This window comes from Onychostoma macrolepis, chromosome 19 (assembly GCF_012432095.1).
Source record: "Onychostoma macrolepis isolate SWU-2019 chromosome 19, ASM1243209v1, whole genome shotgun sequence".
Classification (NCBI taxonomy): Eukaryota; Metazoa; Chordata; class Actinopteri; order Cypriniformes; family Cyprinidae; genus Onychostoma; species Onychostoma macrolepis.
The window spans coordinates 16,874,846-16,895,450 of NC_081173.1; the positions used below are offsets into that span (position 1 = coordinate 16,874,846).

The following is a 20,605-nucleotide window of genomic DNA, read 5'->3' on the forward strand; positions in this document are numbered from 1 at the left end:
TATATATATATATATATATATATATATATATATATATATATATATATATTATTTATATATATATATATATATATATATATATATATATATATATATATATATATATATATATATATATATATATATATATATATATATAAGAAAAGAAAGAAGGAAGGAAGGAAAGACAACTGCACTACAGACCGATCTCGAGTCCCACCGTAGAACTCTGGAATCTATTCTGACATATCATATATTGTCCAGCCCATAATTATGATTATCACAATGTCATTGCGATTTCAAGAGAATATGCGGACGTCACTTCCGAAAGTTTGTTGCAAGTACAACAACAATTGGTCCTCTTAGCAGCATGAAAAATGAAACTTATTCAAATTCTGAATGGAGAATAGGCTATATGCAGCAAAGAAAGCGTGCAAAGTCACTCATTTCAGTTTATCGTGAACTCTAATTCCGCTATAATCAATGAACCTGTCAAGACAGCACAATTAATCTCTTATTTACATCACCTACATTTTGTTCATTATAATCAGAGGATTCACGTTGCGAGCTTCCAGAACTCGGTGAGTGGATTCTGACTCACTAAAGCTCCTCTGATTGGCCACTGCGTTATAGAAATCAACAGATATGTCTCTGATTTTCTACAATGTAAAACGCTGCAAAAACAGAGCGCAAACACAAATACACATTTGATTCTGACCTGAGGCGGCTGCCGGTTACTTTCGTTTTGTTGTTTATGTTATTTAGTCGCTTCTTTCCCGAGTCTTGAACTTAGTTACATATGTTTTCCTTAAATCATGCTGGCGACCCATTTTTTAAGTCTGGCGACCCAACCGAGGGTCGCAACCCACTGGGCTAGAGGGCTTAAAATATTAAGCTTGTATTTTAATATTTTAAAAATGTAAACAATTTAGCAAATTATGAGTAAAATTAATTCTCAAATGAATTCTCGTACAAAAACTCTCTTAATTTCTTAAGATAATTATATACAGTGTCTCTTAAACTTCAGTTCATATTTTATTACCGTATTTGATTATTGCTGTATAAATACGAAATAGGTAGAATAAGATGAAATCCAGAGGTATGAATGATATGAAAGCAACAGTTTGTAGAAAAATACGATGAATCTCGACAAAGTTACACCTGCGATCAGAGACATAGCTCAAAATCTGGACAACTACTGTAGTAAACAGGCCTCTGCTAAGCAGCTAAAGAACACAGAAGCATTATTCTGAGCCACATCCACGTTAGACAAGTAGGGCTGGGTTATATTTTAAACCTATTCTTTTTTTGTATAGGGTCCTTTCTTAAACAATAATAGAGCCCTATAAAATTCTCTTAATTTTTCTGGTAATCAGATGAAGGCATAAAACATTAATTTAATTTATCCTAATTAAATGAAAATTAAACCCTTTTATTTTTTGGCAAACAAAGTGCTGCACAACAGAGGTTTACTGTTAAAATTAAAAAGAAAACAAATGGGATTATTCCTTTAAAAATAAAGATTTATTAATATTTATTAGTAGTAGTAGCATTGAGTCTTGCTCTTAACGTTAAACTAAACTTTTATTTTGACAGGTTGCCGTGAGGAACTTGCAGCTGCTGTGTATCATGTGATATGACCGTAGTTTTCTCAAATTAAACTGTAAAATGCTAATGAAATGACTCTCAGAGCAGCAGTGTGTTAATATCATCATATAGTGAGACGGCAGAAGATGAAAACACCGCGAGCGTCGTACGTCCGCGCTTATTATGTGTGTAGTAAACAAAAGAGTGCGTCGCGCCATCCGCCATTCATTCATTGCGGAAATCATGGCGCCTTATGCGTGATATCAAATGCTTCATTTCACCTGAGCATTACGAATCACACGTATGACTTTGTTCTTGGTTCTCATCAACAGTATCTCCGCCATGATAAGCACTGAATGAATGACAGGCTTTCTGTTGTAACATCGCGCATCGGTAAATAAGGGTGACATCTAGTGGAGAAGACTAATGATAAGAATCACATTAATCAGATCTTGTTTTAAATGTGTGCTGAAATAAATAACCGATGAGATCGATTCGATATCGATTCTCAAAAGACGCGAAGCAACGTCATTAAAAAAAAACGATTAATCGAAAAATCGATTTTTTTTGCCCAGCTATAGACAAGTATGTGCTGATGTGAAGTATGCTTGTGTGAGAAGAAAAAAAAAAGACAACAAATAAGTGGCAAAGGCCGAGCTGTTTAAAGACCAAAAACACATAGGAATCAATCAAACAAAACCAGGACACAGACAGAGAGAGCAAGAAAGAGTGTGAGAGAGAGAGAGATCTCCCCATCCCCCTGCTCTCATTCCCTGATCTATTTTGACAGTCTCCATTTCTTCCCTTCTCTCTCAGTATTCTTCATCCTCCTGTCGTACTATTCCTTGACCTTAACAGTGATGAAGAAGGTGATGCTTCATGACATCCAAAAAACAAACCCCGATAAAGATTGGTTCAGAAGACCTCACAAAAACCCAGATCAGAAACAGATCAGTACCTATGATAACACACATGCTCTAAAAGTGTTACGAACAACACAGAAATCAAAAAATGCACATTTATATATGGCCAGTGGGCCTATTAATCATTGAGACATCCCAGTGACAAGTCATTTATGACAATATGTAGCTTTGCACTTCCCTACTTTAAACATGAGTGTAACTGAACATAGGAAAGCGCTCTGCATTTAATGGCATTAGACTTCATGCTCTCAAAGACAGGAACCCGCCTCATGTTTAAATGATGAGCACATACTCAAGTCTATGGATTTTATGAAGGCCTTCCACATGATTCATTATGCCTCCAATCAAGCACTCACAAACGTCCCCCAAATGAGAGTTGAGCTTTGAGATCAAGTGTCTGCTGTTATATTAGAGCTCATTATAGCATCGTTTTAAAACAAGCCCCAGGAGAACAGCACCGAAAGAAGAGGAAAATTCAATGGCATTATTATGCAGGTCAACACGTAGTCAGTCCCAACAATCTTTCCTTTTTTTAGATTACAATTTAGTACCATGTTTAGCTGAACGAAGAAAGGTCTAACTTCATTATTTTTTACTACAGTTCATTCATAAATAACTCACAGCTTCTCAACGTGTATACACTCTTAAATAAAATCTTTATTGGCATCAATGGTTCTTCTATGAAGAACCTTGAACATCCATGGAACATTTCAAATGCAGAAAAGGTTATGGTCGAAAAAGGTTCTGTAGATTTTTAAAATAGTCTTCAAAAAGGTTCTTGAAGACTAGAGTAATGGCTGCTGAAAACTCTTTTCCAAGGAGTAAATTACATTTTAAAATAAACTGGTTCTTTTTTTATTGTACTAATATTTAGCATTATTACTGTATTAGTGAGCATAATTTAAAAAAAATCTGAATTATCCAAACTTTGGGTCAATTTTGGCCATTTTAAAGGGGTCATATGATGTGATTTCAAGTTTTCCTTTCTCTTTGGAGTGTTACAAGCTGTTTGTGTATAGATAAGATGCGATAAGAGCAATGAGCTTTGTAAAAATCGGCACGTTTCAGAAAGGCGGGACTTAGAAGAGCAACAATAAATGTACAGTATGTGGAAAATTGTGTTTTTTGAACCTTAAACCGCATAAACACATTGCATTACACCAAATACACACAATAATGTTCTTTTTAGCAACGTCATATGACCCCTTTAAGTTTTTCGGCTGAAAATAATACCCACTTGGCAGAATAAAAGTGTTGATTTTCCTACTTTGTCAGTTTCAATTTAATGCAGAATATATTGACATTTTATTTAACATATTTTACATTATGTGCACATATTAAAATGAGTGATAATTCAATGATGTCATTGACCCATAAACATTTCTTGCTTGTAGTCAAATATTTCAAAATGTTAACAGGAGGAGATTCAAATCGCAACTAACGTTAACACGGATGTCATAACATTTTTAATCAAAATGTGAATCTTTTTGTATTCTCAGAAATTATGGAAATTAAAAATGTAAAAGCAGAAATGCCTTTGAACCATTGCGCTTGATTGTTATTGTTTACATCCCTCAAAATGGTCTATAGTTCATACAATAGCTGAGCAACTGCTACTGAGAATAATGGGAATGTTAACGATAAGCTTTCTCTGGGTATTTCAAAACTCCTTGGTGAGAATGTACCTTAATGACAGGCTTAGAGAGACAGAGCACGATGTTCCCTGTCCCCCATCTCTAAGGAACAGTGAGGAGATGCATGAAGTACACAATCTTCTAAAATTAAGTATCATATCAGAGGAAGGACGCTTGGAAAACATCAAGAGGAGAATGAGAGAGGTGCAGATCGTTCTGTGAAACGATACGCCAGCCCAGCTGCAACAAGGGAATCTGCAGGCTGTATGGAGTAAACTGAAAACAGAGCATGGGCAGAGATTGAATGAGAGAACAACTGACCCCAGGCACTGGAATGAATCCTCAGGGTCTTGTACTGGAGCCGATGGCTGACTGAGGAACTAGGCCAACGTGATGATAGCAAAAGCTCATAGCAGTCTAACACAGCGCACAAAGTGATGCAGATGTGCCTTCTCAAGTCCTCCAAGTTTTGAAGAAATGCCAAAATTCACAACAAACCTATGACAATTAACATTTAGGCTGCCCAGAATGAAGACAGAAAGAGCTAAGGCAGTTTGCAAAATGAGGAGAGCATATGAACGCATGTTCTGTGAAAATCTATTTGAGGATGGATGGCATCGCCCTCCAAACATTTGATGTCTTTGATGGTTCAGGCAATGCCCCTACGTATTGTAATGAAAGAATTGGGCCACGTGCCAGGGGGCTTTTTAAACAGAAATAAGTGTGCCTTTTAAGGGACCCTTTAATACACAAATATTTATTTGCCACAGTTGTTTTCAAAAAGGGAAGTTGGACTTCTGCACTATTGTATTCAAACAACAATGCTTTCCTTTTGTGAATGATTCCTGATGATTACCGGGAATGATACTGTCATAGCTTTGTCAATGGCCAAAGAGCTGTAATCAAGAGCTTGATATCACCTCATATAACCTAGCCGCATTGCTCATGTGGCTAGTAGGTTGAAGCAGATGTGTATTTTTATGGTAAAATTAAAAGGTCAAGGATAATATACAATCAGCAGGTCATAAAGGCAAAATAAAACATAACAGAGTGATCAAGACGTGAAGTGTAAAATAGCAATGTAAAAAAAAATATTTCCTGGAAAAATTCTAAAGTTTAGTAGGTCATTAAAAACAAAACACAAAACATGAAACCAGAAAACCATGACTGACCAATCAGAATCTAGTATTACAAGGGGAAAAAAAGAAGATTTTACAAAATATGGTTTTAGGGCTGTCAAAGTTAACATCATACATTAAACATATTAATATCTTTTTATTATTTTTATATTTTCTCCTCACAGTATAAATGGATCTTTATATAGTCGTATATTTAAATGTCATTATATTTGAAGACAAATCATATTTACAGGTCCTTGGCATCAAAAAGTTTGAAAACCCCTGTAATAAGAGCAATTAATATTATCTGTGCTGAAGACCAAATATGCCGTCAGTACAGGTTCTCACCATACTGACAGCTTCCACTAAACATAAATAATGCCAATAACTGACTGTCATCAATAACACATGTTCCTGCAAATACAGTTTCTCTTTGAGAGATGTTTTACCTCTCACCCTCATTTCAGGCCTTATTCTGTCTCTTTTGATTCTCATCTGCCCTCTCCCTCTAACTATGTCCCTCATTTTCTCTCAGGATGATCCAGCATTGGCCTCTGTGATTTACTGTCGGAAGCTGTCTTGGCGTGTCTCTCTTTGCAGTTGAATAAGTAGGATCTTCTTGTGCTGTGCCAGGAGACAGAGGGGGCAGCGAGTGCACCATTCCTAACCCAGCGAATGTAGGTCAATACGACCTTTTCCTACCACACATGGAGATAGAGAGAAGAGCCGAACCAGAAACTGGAAAAAAAACAAAAACAAAAAGATGACAGGGAGAAGGAGAGATAGAGAAGCTGGATAAATCAAGAGGCCATGACACAACAGAGACATAGAAGGAGAAAAGGAGAAAGAGAGAAGGAGCCTGGGGTGAACGGGCTGAATGCAGGGACGATCCAGCTGGGGTGGTAACAGTCAACGACAGAAAATGTAACTCCTCAATGCTAACCACATGACGTCTGAGTGTCAGAAAAATTCATCTAACGCTACAGAGAGAAAAACGGAGCCACTGCCAGGCCTCCAAAAACTACCAGGGGGCCTATTAGCCAAGGACAAAGGCACCATCAAAATCAACAGAAGAACAATTTAGCACACAATGCAAAGTTCAAAAAGAGTTATACAGGAACGAGAATGAACATACAACTATGATTTTAATAATAAGAGTAAGTACTCAAAAAGAAATGAACAAAAAAAAATCTTATATATCCAACGACATTTATAGTGACATGCAATTAAGTTAAAATACCTTCTTCAGTCCTAGTTTGATACCACTATAAATCATTGGGTTTCATTCACAAAGTGTGCGTGAAATCTGCGAGCTGCATTGCAGCATTATTGAGCTGTGAGGTTTCTCTCTAAAACAACACAGATATACAGCTGACTAACGAAAGATACATTATCTGGGTCTGTGTTTATGGTGTTTGAACTGGTTTTGAGGTTGGCACATTTGTCATTGCTTGAGGTTCTGTCTTTGGAGAGTGTCATATTTGCTAAACATGATGAAAGGCTGTAAAGGAAAGGTTGTGTGGAAAGCCCTTATGGAGGTGATTTGAGCACATGATCTCTCATTTAGAATACTCAATTCATAAACTTTAGAATGAGATTTAAAGCAAATTCACGTGCAACAATACACATTGTGAACGCAATTATTTAGTGTATGGCTCAACCAATGGCACATGTTTGGGGGTGGGGCGATCTGTTTTGGCCAATGGCAGATGGAAAGTGTTTGGGAAACATGTTTGAAAACAGTCATTTTTGCATTTCCATTTGGAGGTTACAAAAATTACACACTTGGCCTTTAAAGTCGTTGTTAAAATTTCTTGTCCATATTTCTTCATGACTCTTAAATAAACTAGTCTAGATTGTTCTTTATGTAGGCTACTCAATAAAAAATACTCACAGATCAGTCCCTACACATAAACTGCCAAGAGCAAGACATTAACAACAAAAAGTTACTGATGAAAAGAGTGGCAGAACATTTTCAAATTGTTAGAAATAACTACAGCTGTGAATGAATGAACTTTGCGAAAAAATTGTGAAAATTTGCTCAGACTCACAGAAAGACGACATTTCAGCAGCCATTACTTCAGTCTTCAGTGTCACATGATCCTACAGAAATCATTATGATTTTGTGCTCAAGAAACATTTCTTACCATTATCAATGTTGAAAAAAAATGTGCTGGTTAATATTTTTGTGGAAACTGTCACTTTTGAGCAACTTAGTGTGCCATTGCTGAATAAAATTATGAATTCCTTTCCAAAAAAAAAAAAAAAAAAATCAAACCCACCCAAACTTTTGAACAGTAGTGCATATCATCATTGATGTAGTAGACAGCAGACAAGAAGATTCATTTCTAAGGCATGTAGACGAATGATAAACACGGGGTCAAGGTGTTTAGTGAGTACAGGGGTGAGGAGGTGGGGTAGAGACAGAAACATGGTCTGTGAGCTGCTGCGTGTTCAAACATGACGGTACACCAATATGTGCAAAAACTGAATAAGATAGAACTTACTCATACAGGCAGACAGGACAAATAACACAAACATCAAGAGACTGTAAAATGGGTAATAATATTAAACAGTAACTTAGCAGTTACGCCGAGAAGAAGCAAGATGCTTAAAACCAAAAGCCTCTTGAGGGTTCTGGAACAACCAAAGATTTCCGGTGTGAAAACAGAAAGATGCAGTACTTCCAATTGTGGTTTCCCTACCTAAACCAAAACAAAACCACTTTGCTTGTATCTCAAGAGGGTACTGCAATTTATGTCAAATTTGATGTAACGCATAATTTAGAGAAATACTTTACAAAATAAATACTTGTCTACTTTCAAGAAGGTTACCCAACAAAAACAAGCTGTTATAACCTGATTTGCTATTTAAGGTGGTCACCAAGATGGTGTTCAGCTGGTTTAACTGGTCAACAAGCTGGTCCCCCAGAATGACAAACTGAAAGTCCCATAATCCATGTGAAACCAGCCTGACCAGGTTGGGACACCAACAATCCAGCTTAGGCTGGTTTAAGATGTTGTTTTCTTCAGGATAGGACTTTGTGACCTAGTCTTGGACTAAATATTTCCTTAATGCATTCTGCAGAAGCATTAGCATGTGTCTTGTGAATGATTAACAAGGGCTGGTAGATCCTGCTATCAGAAAAACAGTAAGATGTGTGTTATTCTCTATATATGTAGGATATACAATCCTGTATACAACATCATCAGATAGCTCTAGATTATTTTCCTGTATATACCTCATTGCATCTTCACTAACATATAAAAGCAATCTAATATTTGATTTAAATGAATATAATATTCCATAAGCTAGTTCAAGACAAGGTAATTGTGTCATCAATCTTTCTGGAATAGCTTTGCTAACTTAGCAAACAAATGCTACACGATCAGTCAGGCCACCGATTAATCCTGTTTCTTAGCTAAATCTAACCGAAATAACCACAATCGTGTCTGCCGATATATTTTACATGAATAATGGCCTTATAACGTTAAGTGCTGTGGTATTAAATAGCCTTTCACCACATCAATCTATCACACCATGCTAGCTAGTTAGCAGGGAGTTAGATAGTGCCACGCCAGGTCATTGTTTACATTGCTGACTACCTTTGATTCTCAGATCCGTCTGATATTTCGTATAATATTGACTGTCTGGCTAACTGATAGCCTTGTGATTGAAAATAAAAGCATTTCATTTATATTCGATGGATAACAGTTAATTTAAAAGTGGCATAAAGGGGACTGACACACTGAATTTACTTCATTTTTATGGCTGCCTCTAAATCAAGATAACGTTACTACAGTATTGAAAATAATACTAAAGATGATAATGGACTATATTCATGGAGGTTTGTGGGGGGAAAAACTGTATCTCTGAGTATTAATTTATTTATGCATAAGGTGGCCTGCACAACACTCAAGCTAACCTTATTTCTAGCTTACAAGCTCTTTATCAATAAGTTGCACGATCGACTCAAATATATTTAGCATAATGATCTCTATTATCTCTTACTGACTAAGCTGATAAAATCTATAAGAAGTGAAAGTGATTTCTGTAAATATCTATCTGAAATCTTTAACCAACGAGCACCAATGGCTCGCACGAGCTAACGACACAACCAACTGAAATTTCTCCAGCTAGGCTGTTATAAACCACATTTTCAACCTAATGCAAGTTGTCAGACCAGCATAGTAGTGATTTTTGCACTTAATGCATTATATGGTAGAAAATCGACTGCAAATGTCCAGGGCGATCCAGCTTCCCCACCCTACAGGAGCCAGTGCACAAACAATGTCCCACAGCCGCGCGGAGCCTCGCGCCATTCAATCAGAGCTGCCTCGCGAGCTTCGCTTACCAGATTTGAAGAACGTCGCTATATCGGCCGCGTCCTTAGCCGCCTCCTCGGCCCCTTCCCCCGAGCTCATGGCTGTGGCGAAAAACACAAAAAACTAATATCCAAATCCTAAAGTTGTTCTTTATTTCCTCCACAGGCAGAAGGATTTAGAAAAGATGTCCGCCCCTGTGTCTGAGGAATGATCTGACACGGACGGAAAAAGGATCACTTCTGAGTGCTGGGGAACATCACAAAACCTCCTCCATCTTGGATAACACAAATTAATAGCGCCGGCCGGCGGCTCTCCCAAGCGTAGCTGAGACGGAAAGTCAGGAAAGACGGCAGGGGGCGGGAGTTTGCTTCCGAAAAAGCCTCTATCCAGCCTTTTCCCTTTCCAGTGACCTTAACTGGGTCCTCATGGGCCCCATAATGATTTTTTTAGGTACAATATGATGGATTTTGAAACATCCAATTTCCCTTGACACTTCAGAGCCTCTTTATGATAGGTCCTATATTTATTATAAAGTACAAATTGATGTACTGAATATGTCTTCTCGGAATTGATTATCTCTGTCAAACCTAAGATAAAAGTTTTTATTGTAAACCCATTTCTGCTGTATTATTTAAACACAACAGTGTTTAAACTATTGGGATTTAAGCCCCAATAGTTTGTTAAAATGATTGAACACTCAAATTTTACCCTCATATTTTCTTCAGGTCATTTCTGCCCCAATTTACTAAAGGCACCTTCATTGTAGCAACTCAACAAATAGTTTTTTGTTTGTTTGTTTGTTTTTGTGAATGAAATAATACATTAATTGTTATAAAACATGAGATATTATGAAATGTTGAAAATAATTATCCTGGAAATGTTTTTTTGTTGTTGTTGTTGATCAGGACATACATTAAGACCTAAAATACAGGCTATATATATCTAATTTATATCTAAGCATGTAGGTTTCTTGAAGCATCTTGGAGACGTCGTTCTTCTGGATTTAGTCTGTCTCGGTTTGTTCTGTTTCTTCATGTCATTCCAGACAGACCGGATGATAATAATCTCTGTGTGGAGCGCTGGCTGTTGTCAGACTCCTTTTGCAAACAAAAATCTCACTGGATTACAATTAATGGCAAAATGGATGTTTGAAAATGTAAACTGATATTTCCTACTGACGCACTACAGCAAAATATAGAAATAACTGACTTAAAACCATTTTTTATCTGGTGAAAATACTAGTGTTCTAATTATTTTGGCCACCACTGTACATGCTTTAAATTTCCTCTGTTGTTGTTGTTGTTTATTTTATAATTTTATCAATCTTTTTTTAATTAAATTGTAAGCGAGAGTTAGAGCATAAAGTATTTGTGTTTGTCAGTGGAATTACTGTATTGCATTTATCAGTGTTGTCTCTACATGTCATGAAGCCTTCACTTATTGCATCACACCGACATCTGGTGGGGAAAACTGTATGTGCACCATTTGGGTAGCATTCAGATAAACCAATGTGTGCTGCACTTTAACAGAATGCTGTTTCTAGCTCACCTATATAAAAATCAGTCAAAATATGAAAAATCTGTCATCTGTTTTGTCCCAAACCTGTATGAATTTCTTCAGTGGACCACAAAAGATTATGTAAAACACTAACAGAATGAGTCTCGGTCACCAATCACATTCAATGTGTGCATTTTATTGTGAATGGTGACTGAGGCTGTTAGTCGCTTAAATTGTACATACCGGTAATATTTAATTTTATGTTCCACAGAAGAAAAAAAAAGATAAAAAGAAATTTGGATGCCAACTGCAGTAAAACTCCAACGAAGAAGAAGAAGAAAAAAAGAAAGTCATACAGGCTGGGAACAACAATTTTTCTTTTTTTCTTTTTTTTGACGAACTATTTGTGACCCATCCACTAGGTGGTACGAAAGTTTTTTGCAGCAAAGAGAATTGTACCACAGAAGAAGTCGAGGACTAAGGAAGTGGCCTAACGGGGGGAAATTTGCATTACACCGCTTTTGTTTCTTTAACGTCGTTTTATACTTTTCAAGAAGAAACTGGAAGAAAAAGATTACTGTTAAGAAAATAGTTTCATGTTGAGTGCATTAAAAGCGCAGATCACTAATTCGCTGATCTTGTGCTAATTCTTGCGAGCGGGGCTTTATAGTAACTTAGGTGCGTCGCAAATATGATTTACTACATAGATATATTTGATATGCTAAGTGTAACGTTAATAAGTTTACTTGATTCATGTTTTCTTTACTACATTTTTTCATGGCTTGACCAAGAACATACTGTGGGAATAGCACTCAATAACACAACACTGTGTTTTATTTTAGTTTCGAAAGATGGCCGATTTACTGACGGTGTACGACGATGACCAGGCCAACAGCTTCATTGACTGCACGGTAAATGTGTCTGACTGTCTTATTTTGACCCGAGTGCACAATAACAGATATTAATGTTGATCCTGTTTATTAAAACTTCATGTAAATGTATTCATCTAACTCTATGGGACTTAATATTGATAAATTGTGTTCCTCAGATCTGCGATAAAAGAATACGGGGAGAAACTCACTACAAAATCCACGTGACCACATTACAACATTTGAAGGTAAGGAGAGAAAATCCAGTGTTGTGACTGAAGGAGTACAAATAATAATTGAAATTAACTGAGCACCAAATCAGCATTTTCGAATGATTATTTTAAGAATCTTGTTACAGGCTGCTGAAAATGCAGCTCTGCCATCACAGGAATATATTTCATTTTAAAATATAGTAAATAGTAACTATTCTTTTAAATTGTAGTATTTTTTAACGATATGTTTTATTGTATTTATGAACAAATAAATGCATTCTTGGTGAGCATAAAATTTTTTTAACAACATTGAAAATATTTAATTTTTCCAAACTTTTGACTGGTAGTACATATATGATTTAGTATTTCTGTGTTTTGGAGTATAATTTATTATATATTTTAAGTGGTTTCAGACTATAATACTTAAATGTGTTGTTTTACTCACTTTTCTGCTTCATTCAACTTTAGGATTTCTAAGGAATAGAGATCAACCAGCGAACAACGTTTTGCCTGTTCATTTCTTGTCTTAGACACTGTATACACAGGTTATGACCTTGTATATGGGTTATGTCTGCACTTCTTTACCAGTCCAAAAAACTACTCATTCTTCTGCTTTTAAAGCAAATTAGGGAGAGTTGTGTGGACACTGGAGTGTTTTGGACTGTTTGATTACAAAAACTTTTTTGTCTTTCTTTACTGTAAGACAGTGAGTCTTACAGTCCAGTTACATTTCATTTTGAGGACCAAATGCACTTTTATCATTTTAGAGGTTTATCTTTTTGCTTTAACAAGGTTTTCAATCCCAAAACCCTTGTTTAGATCTGTCATGGAACCCTTGTCATGGATCTTCGATCTCCAGAACAGATGGAGCTGCTTGAAACAACATGTATAGTCTTGTACACTTCTGTATATTTGGGAAGATTCAAGAGCACTGTCACATATTGCATTTTATTTTTTGGTCTGAGGGCATCCTCACACTACTCAAATAGTTGTCATCTGCACTAAAATGTGCTGTAGTTTGGCAACCAATAGCCAATATGGCTGTTGATGGTGAAGCAAGATGATGTGCTTCTTCACAAGACTGCTAAAGGATGATTGGATGCTGCGTGCTAAAATGGCAGGAGTTGTCAAAATCTACCAGTTCCAGTCTGATTGGCTGGCCACAGTGTTTCCGGGAGTCAGACTGTACAGCTTTTCTTTTAAAGTTTCTCAGCTGTTCCTTGTTGCTTTGATTTTCCAAAGCTTGTGAGATTCTTGACATTGAATCTTTGGAAGATACTTGAGTGACACTCCTCAAGCACAATCATATATTCAGCTTGATTTCAGATTTGTGCATTTGAAATAGTTTATACTTCTGTTTGGTCAAATGGGAATTCTGACCGTACAAATCTTACCTTGCTATTTCTGTTTTGTGCATCATTTGTGGACACTGCTGTGCCATTATAGCTACTGGCTACAAAGGACTGGACAGAAAATAAGCCAAACTTATTTCTGTTATATCACATGGTTGTTTTATGAAATGGCACAGGATACTGAATCCTGCTCAAATCCAGTAACACATTTTCATGTTTTTGTTATTTTGAATGACTTGTATCAAGTATGTTCTGACTGGACATTCTCATTCAGATCTTTTCAGCTCTTACAGTTCCATCATGACGTAACTTTTATGAAATGCCTCATTATTCATCTTATTTCCTCTCATGAGCAAGTGAAACCAACCTTATCGTTTTCTTCTGGAAAATTTGGGATTCATTTTCCCCCACACAATGCTTCCTTCATTATAACCATACTTGTGGTTCTTCAAACTTGAACTTTTCATCCAGAATGGGGTAAAGTGCATTAATCCAGAGCCCAATGATAAAAGGTCTCCCCCTATTGGGGTTTGGACCATATACCATCACAACACTCTTTGTTGCTTGTGTGTTATTAACCTCTGTTTTATTTCAGCATTGCAAGTAGGTCCTATGAAGTGCACATAAGTAAAATGTATAATCACCTGTGCCTGTTTTTCCTCCACTGTTTATCTCTTCAAAGAAAGAGGACACCCTAGCTTCACAAGGTAAGTAGTAAAAGTCACAACTTTATCCAGAATTACTTCTAATGTCTAGGCATCTCACGGCCCCTGATTCTGCTGGATTTATTAAAACAAATTAGTTTATAATGTTCCTGTGATTAGTCCTTATTGTGTTCAGTATAAAGAAGTCAGGTTAAATTTTGTTCAGACAGCCTTATCATCAATGTAATAAGATTATATGAAATGTCCCGAGATCAAATGAATTAGTTTTATTTATTTTGAGATTATATTGAAATTAATTGTGCTATTGGAAACAACTATACTGTATCAAATCAGGAAATTCGACAGAAATCTCAAGGAGTTTGTAAGTATTCAGATTGTCAGGTGTCATCTCATAAGTTCAGAAGGGTTTCCTTAGAGAAAGATGTCCTTCTCTCATCAAAATGTGTGGACATTACAGCCATAAAACTCACAGGATTCACCACTGATGATAGGAATCGTCACAAGAACTGATTTTTGTCCTTAAAGTGATATCAAGACCTAGAAGCTAGAAGACTTTTTTTTTTTTTTTGGTCTGTCATGGATTTGAAGACAAAGAAGAAACATAATCCTGTTGGAATCTCACAGACCTGGATTTTATTTATTTTTATCCATTAAAAGTGGATTTTTCTATTTTGCAGTGAAACCATGGAAGATTTGAAAAACAGGAATAACATTTTTTTGTTATTCAAAGAATAAGACCAGAATCTGTTTCAGGATTTTAGGGGGAACATGGGTGAGTTTTTCAACTTTGTGTGTAAGGTTGGCATGCAATGGAAAATGCAACCTTCTTTTCTTTACTATTATGCCATGTATCAGAGTGATACAGCTTCTTGAATGAGAAAAAAAAAAATGGGACTTGATTTGATCAGGATTTGATTGGCCCGCTGCGATTGTTTCGTGTAGGTGACAGGTTGTTGTGGGGAAGTATTGAAACTCGTTTGGCTATTGGACAACCTTATTGTCCTGCCTTCTCTCCTCTGATGTGTACATTGATGTCGCAATCATGTTTTTAATTTAAAGTTTATGAGGACGTGTTTAAAAAAAAAAATAGTAATGATTATGTGCACATAAATCTTTATAGATCTGTAAAATTCTAACTTTCAGGACCTTATGGTTCAATTCATTGTTCGTGCTCTCCAGTATATTTTTTTTATATTTTTCTTTGTTCAGTGCGAGATGATTAACTCGTAAATTTGTTCCCCAAAAACATCATACATGCTGTAAATAGCACAATGCTTCCGGTGTGCTCAGCAGATTTCAAAGTATCCCCTTTCAAATTGGTGATTACCAAAGCAGGCATTGAGGACAACAGAAGCAAGCATGCTATACACGTTATGTGTATGGACAGTATCACGGGTGGATAAGTATGAATTTCTATAGCATCTGGACTGGTCACCATCCTGGGGATAATGTTTTGCCATAGCAATTTGTAAATGCTAGTACAATCGGTGTACCAGCTCATCACCTGGGCAAAACCTGCTTCTTGCACTGTGAAAGATCACTTTGCTATGAAACCACTGGACATTGATGCTGGAAGATTTTCCTAAAGCTTCTTAGATTCTAGAGATCTGGGATGCCCATATGGATCCATAAGTGGATTGGACAGTTTGGTCTTGTTTCAGCGTTATTCCACAACTCAAGACCAGATTGTCATTCACCACGTGACGTCTTTCATGATGGCTAAAAATTAGATGGACTACCTGGATTCTGATGGAAATGTCATGAGGTTTCAACACGGATATGGTGGAAATTTCTATTATATACCAGTACAAAGAATGACTCAAGAACTGCTTTACCTGCCAAAAAGCCTCAGATCTAGGTTAACGTTTTTAAGCAGAAACGATGTTTGTGGAAATGAATTTTGTCTTGTCTGTTTGATAGTATGTCAAATAGAAACGCAATGTTGAAGCAAACACCAACATTTTGTTTTAACACTGAGAGGAGTCTTCATCAGCTAATTTTTAGAAATGTTTCTCAAAGCTTAATACACTGTGGCTAACTATTGGTTGCAAAAAGCAACCATTACTGTTATCTGACCTGTTTAAACAGGTAGAAACAGCTTATAAAAACAATGCATGACAATGCAACTTTTGCAACAGTGTGGGTATATTTTCAGACATTTTTCAGATTCTGCTGCAGTAGAAGAAATATAGGATCTTTCAGGCATAAAGAATATATATTTTTTGTAAATTTGTAAACTTCTGAAATGATCATGTTTTATGAGCTGATTCTGTCCTTATAGGAGAGATTCCGACACCACCTCCACTGCCAGAATGGACAGACATAATAGAATATTTGGAATACCTGAGTCTTGATGAGCCCATCATTGGTAAGATGAATTCATAACCAAAACCATTCAAATTAACATACAATTAAAATATTTGAGTAAAGTGGTCTTAAAGGGATAGGTAACCCAAAAATAAAAGTTTTGTCGTCATTTATCCACCTCACGTCACCTACACTGAAAGAAGATGTTTTGTAAACTATTTCAACTGTTTTTTCCCATACACTGAAAGGCAGTGGGATCCAAAATAACATTTGAATTTGGACCCCATTGACTTTTATTGTATGGCTGACATTTTCAAAATATCTTTTTCAATTGAAATACACCTCTCACTCTTCCTTCTTTTTTTGTTCAGGTCTCAACTCCCTCATACAGATTCCAGATCATGTCACTGAAGATGGCAAAACTGTGTTGAAGTACAAGTGCCGAATGTGTGTCGTAGAGATGGACCTTTACAGCATGGTGGCCCATATCGTTGGACGTAAACACAGACAAAAATACTTGGTATGGTGACTTTGTTCCTCGTTACACTTTTACCCTTATACTGTTCAGAGTGAAATAAATTGTTTACATTTGATCTGTCTTGGCAGGAGCTGAAAAGACCAGACTTGGTGACCTGGCAAGACAACAATCAGAAACAGCCAGGTCTCGTTGCCAGAGCCAAGGCTGCAGTAGTCGAAAAGCAGGAGGGATGGGGAAAGCCAGTGGTATTATATTCTTAGTGGATTTGTTGCTTGTAAAATTGATTATTTTGAATGGTAGAAGACACAGAAATATTCATTAATATTCATCTGTAATTTCATTTTAGGCACTCAAAAGACCTCAAGAGAAATTCAGAAATGTTTTCCAAGGTGAATATTTGACCTTTCAATCGCCAGCTAATTTTTCATAGAATAGAACTGTTTGTTTTTGTGTGAAATTTACCTTTTTTTCTTTTCTTTAACCCTTTGTAACAAGCAGGAAGTGATTTACGTGTTCATGAACAACCTTACTATGGACAAGACTCTCTTAGGAAGCCACCTTTCCCCGAACAGGTTCAAAACCAGACATACTTAGATGAAGAACGACAAGGAAGACCCTATTATACAGGCGATAGCTATGACCAGTACAATAGACCTAATAATCCAAGTCACGCAATCCGCCAGCAATTCTATCCAGAAGAAAACCGACATCAAAAACCTTACGAAGATGCTGACGTTCGAGGAAGACACTCACGGGGTGATGATTATTCTGAAAGAGCTGAAAGAGAAATGCATACAAGGCCCTATGCAGACCAGGGTGGACGGAGACTTCAAGAAGACTATGAAGGAGAAAGTCTTGGCGGAGGACAGTTCTCAGGAGGTAAAATAAACCGATTTAATGACAAAGACCTCCGAATCCGCCCGGGAACATCAGAATATCAGAACGAGCAAATGGAAGGTAGGCGGTTTGCAGGTTATGAAGAGAGAAATCCTGCTATGAATCCCATGTCAATGCAAGGAAGAAGCTTTAATGAGGAGAAAAGGGGGACTGTCAGAGAAATGCACAGTAGGCCTTGGGACAAAGCTAATGAGGTACAAGGTTACCCCACTATGCTTAAACCCAGAGATCCAAGAGCATATTCACAAGAAGCAGTTCCAGCTAAAAAGAAAAAGAAGAGCAGATTCTCTGATGCTACCGCAGAGGAAATAGCACACGCACATACGAGGTGACGTGTTGATCATTTCATAGTGTCACAATCAGAAAATTTGTTGCTCAATATTATGAAATTTGATGGGTGTATTTTGACACCAATTTACATAAGGCTGTCGTCTTTAATGTTTCCCCTTTTTTTTTTTTTTTTAACTAAATTCTCTTTCAGACATTCAGATAAATCCACCCTAAAAGAGAAACCAAGAGGAGCACCGTTTAGAGCAAATCCTCCGGTAAAACTGCAAACTTACTCTTATTTACACACAAATCAACTGTGTATAAAATGTTCTATTTTACATGCAATTAATTGGACAAAATTTTGCTTGTTAAAATATAATTTAAATGCTTTAGTCCATCTTTGTGAAGTCAGACTAATGGTGCAATAATATTGCAGACAAATTCCAGTAATTTTAGTAGCAATACAGTAGGACTTACCTTAACGTAAACAGATAATGTGATTGTAGCTGTTCTTTGTTTCTAGCGTGGACTGTATTCACATTAATCAAACTACAATTGGCTACATTGTTGTTCGCATACAAGACAGAGTGATGTACCACATGTATTCAATCTTTCAAACAGACTATGCACTAACCCACTGTAGCTCCATTATATTGGTGTGATATTAATTAACTTGGTGTTTGTTGGAATACTTATTGTTTGTTTTTTTCTTTACAGTTGTTAAATAACCAATTTGTGGATTCTGGAAGTACATCCCATCTTAATCCAAAACATGAAAATGTTCTGGACATTCTTGTGAGTGCAAAATATTTGACGAACATGAAAAAGACTACCTGATAAACTGGAGTTTTCATTTGAACGTATTCTGTTTAAATTACAGAATGACATCAAGATTGATAATATGGACGAAGCCAGATTTCTTAAAGAAAAGCTGTGCACAGTTTTGAAAGAGTTTCAAGAAAACAAATCCAGAAGTACTGGGGTAAGAACAGTGTTATCTGCTAAAAATGATTCTCATTTAATTCAGTCTAAATAATTATCTATTTGTTGTCCTTCATCTAAAGGGCCATACTTCGCTATCTGTCGATGATCATAGAGGGGTAAAGCAGACAAGGGATGACCCAGATGGCATGCATTTGGAAAAGAGAGGTTTCCAAGAGGCCAGACGATATGATGACGGTCCCAGAAGTTTCCAGGAATCCAGACAATATGGAGATGACCCTAGAATGTTTCGAGAGGTCCGACAAATTGGGGATGATCCCAGAGGTCTTAGAGAGACCAGACGTTATGAAGATGATTACCAAGAGTCAAAACGATTTGATGGTTATCCCAGTGGTCTTCAAGAAGCAAGGCCGTATGCCAATGATCCCAGAGGATTTCAAAAGACGATGTTACAAGAGACCCCACGAGATCTTCCAGAGAGGAGACGTTATGATGAAGATCCTAGACAAAATGAACAACATTTCGAAGAATATTCAAGAGCTTCAAGAGCAGAAGCTCCAAGAAATACACAAGAGACCAGATATTATGAAGATGATTACAGAGGTTTTGGAAATTTGGATCCTGAAAGAAATTGGGAGCATCAGAAAGGACGTTCATTGGAGCGTTTTGAGAACAGAGGCCCAGGAGATGTTGAGAGGGGTTTTCAAGGTAATCATACATCCAATTTTTTCAAATGGTTGTAGGGCAAACTAGTCTTCCTGAGGAGCAGATGAAATAACCTTGTGGTTTACAGTGTTACAAATTTGTACCAGTTTTTGTATATAATATCTTTTGTATAAACTCCTGATTGATTCCACATGATTATCTTGATTTCAGAGAGCTTTGGCAAGCCTCCTGTTCACTTTCAACCAACCTCTCTACAAGAAGAAGCAAGGATGTATGCTGGGAGAGCACAGCAGAGGTCTCATCAGAGTGACCGTCACCCAGGCGATGAACCCTACGACCCATTCCACCCATCATCCTCGCCCCCTCCAGAAGCATCAAGCTCCACCAGTCTCGACAAGATTGCATCAACTCTTCTTGAGCTTGTGGCTCGTAGATAAAGTTAGGCTTATCAGTCAGATAGTTCATTTTATAAGATGGTTATAGCTTAACAATAGTCGACAGTGATTGATCATCTTTATGTATATTCATAAAAAAAATCTTTCAGTAAATGGAATACTGTTTTCATCCATACATGCTGCTTATCCTCTGCAGGGTCACTGAGGGCTGGAGCTTTTCCCAGCATCTCAGGGCTCACACACTCACTCTCTCTCTCTCTCTCTCATACTGTTTTCAGTTACTACCTAAATTCTCACTGCTTTTAGTTTGTCAAGATTTGTAGCCTGCTTGCTATTGTGTTTTCAGTTTGGTTTGTGTACTATGAAACTGTAATGGGTTTTGTTCAAATGGTTTAATAAGAAAGATGATTGAAAATAATAAACAGTTCAACCTAATTTTAGCTGTCCTTTTTTTATCAATAATTCATTTTTTATTTAATAAATTTACAT

The 20,605-nt window shown here is 36.7% G+C and overlaps 2 protein-coding genes across 3 annotated transcripts in view; one reads left to right on the forward strand and one right to left on the reverse strand.

Moving 5' to 3' along the window:
* The window catches only part of LOC131526398 (triple functional domain protein-like), a 114,334-nt gene extending 104,358 nt beyond the window's left edge, over positions 1 to 9,976 (reverse strand). Inside the window, 1 exon segment of the mRNA XM_058754691.1 lies at positions 9,596 to 9,976. Coding sequence (XP_058610674.1) covers positions 9,596 to 9,665 — 70 coding nt within the window. The 5' untranslated portion in view covers positions 9,666 to 9,976.
* A 1,526-nt stretch (positions 9,977 to 11,502) lies between these two features.
* On the forward strand, positions 11,503 to 20,551 carry si:ch211-13c6.2 (uncharacterized protein LOC100000125 homolog). 2 transcript variants are annotated; one of them, XM_058754153.1, is made up of 14 exons: positions 11,503 to 11,741; positions 11,906 to 11,974; positions 12,112 to 12,180; positions 14,179 to 14,203; positions 16,443 to 16,529; positions 16,840 to 16,988; positions 17,075 to 17,191; positions 17,293 to 17,335; positions 17,445 to 18,171; positions 18,325 to 18,388; positions 18,831 to 18,908; positions 18,994 to 19,095; positions 19,178 to 19,763; positions 19,932 to 20,551. In XM_058754153.1, exons 2-14 carry the CDS (start codon positions 11,915 to 11,917, stop codon positions 20,156 to 20,158), a joined length of 2,334 nt encoding a protein of 777 aa, XP_058610136.1. In that variant the 5' UTR covers positions 11,503 to 11,741; positions 11,906 to 11,914; the 3' UTR covers positions 20,159 to 20,551. The 2 variants fall into 2 exon arrangements, with proteins under 2 accessions (XP_058610136.1, XP_058610139.1); XM_058754156.1 differs by lacking the exons at positions 11,503 to 11,741; positions 14,179 to 14,203 and having other exon boundaries at positions 11,904 to 11,974.
* The last annotated feature ends 54 nt before the right edge of the window (positions 20,552 to 20,605 follow it).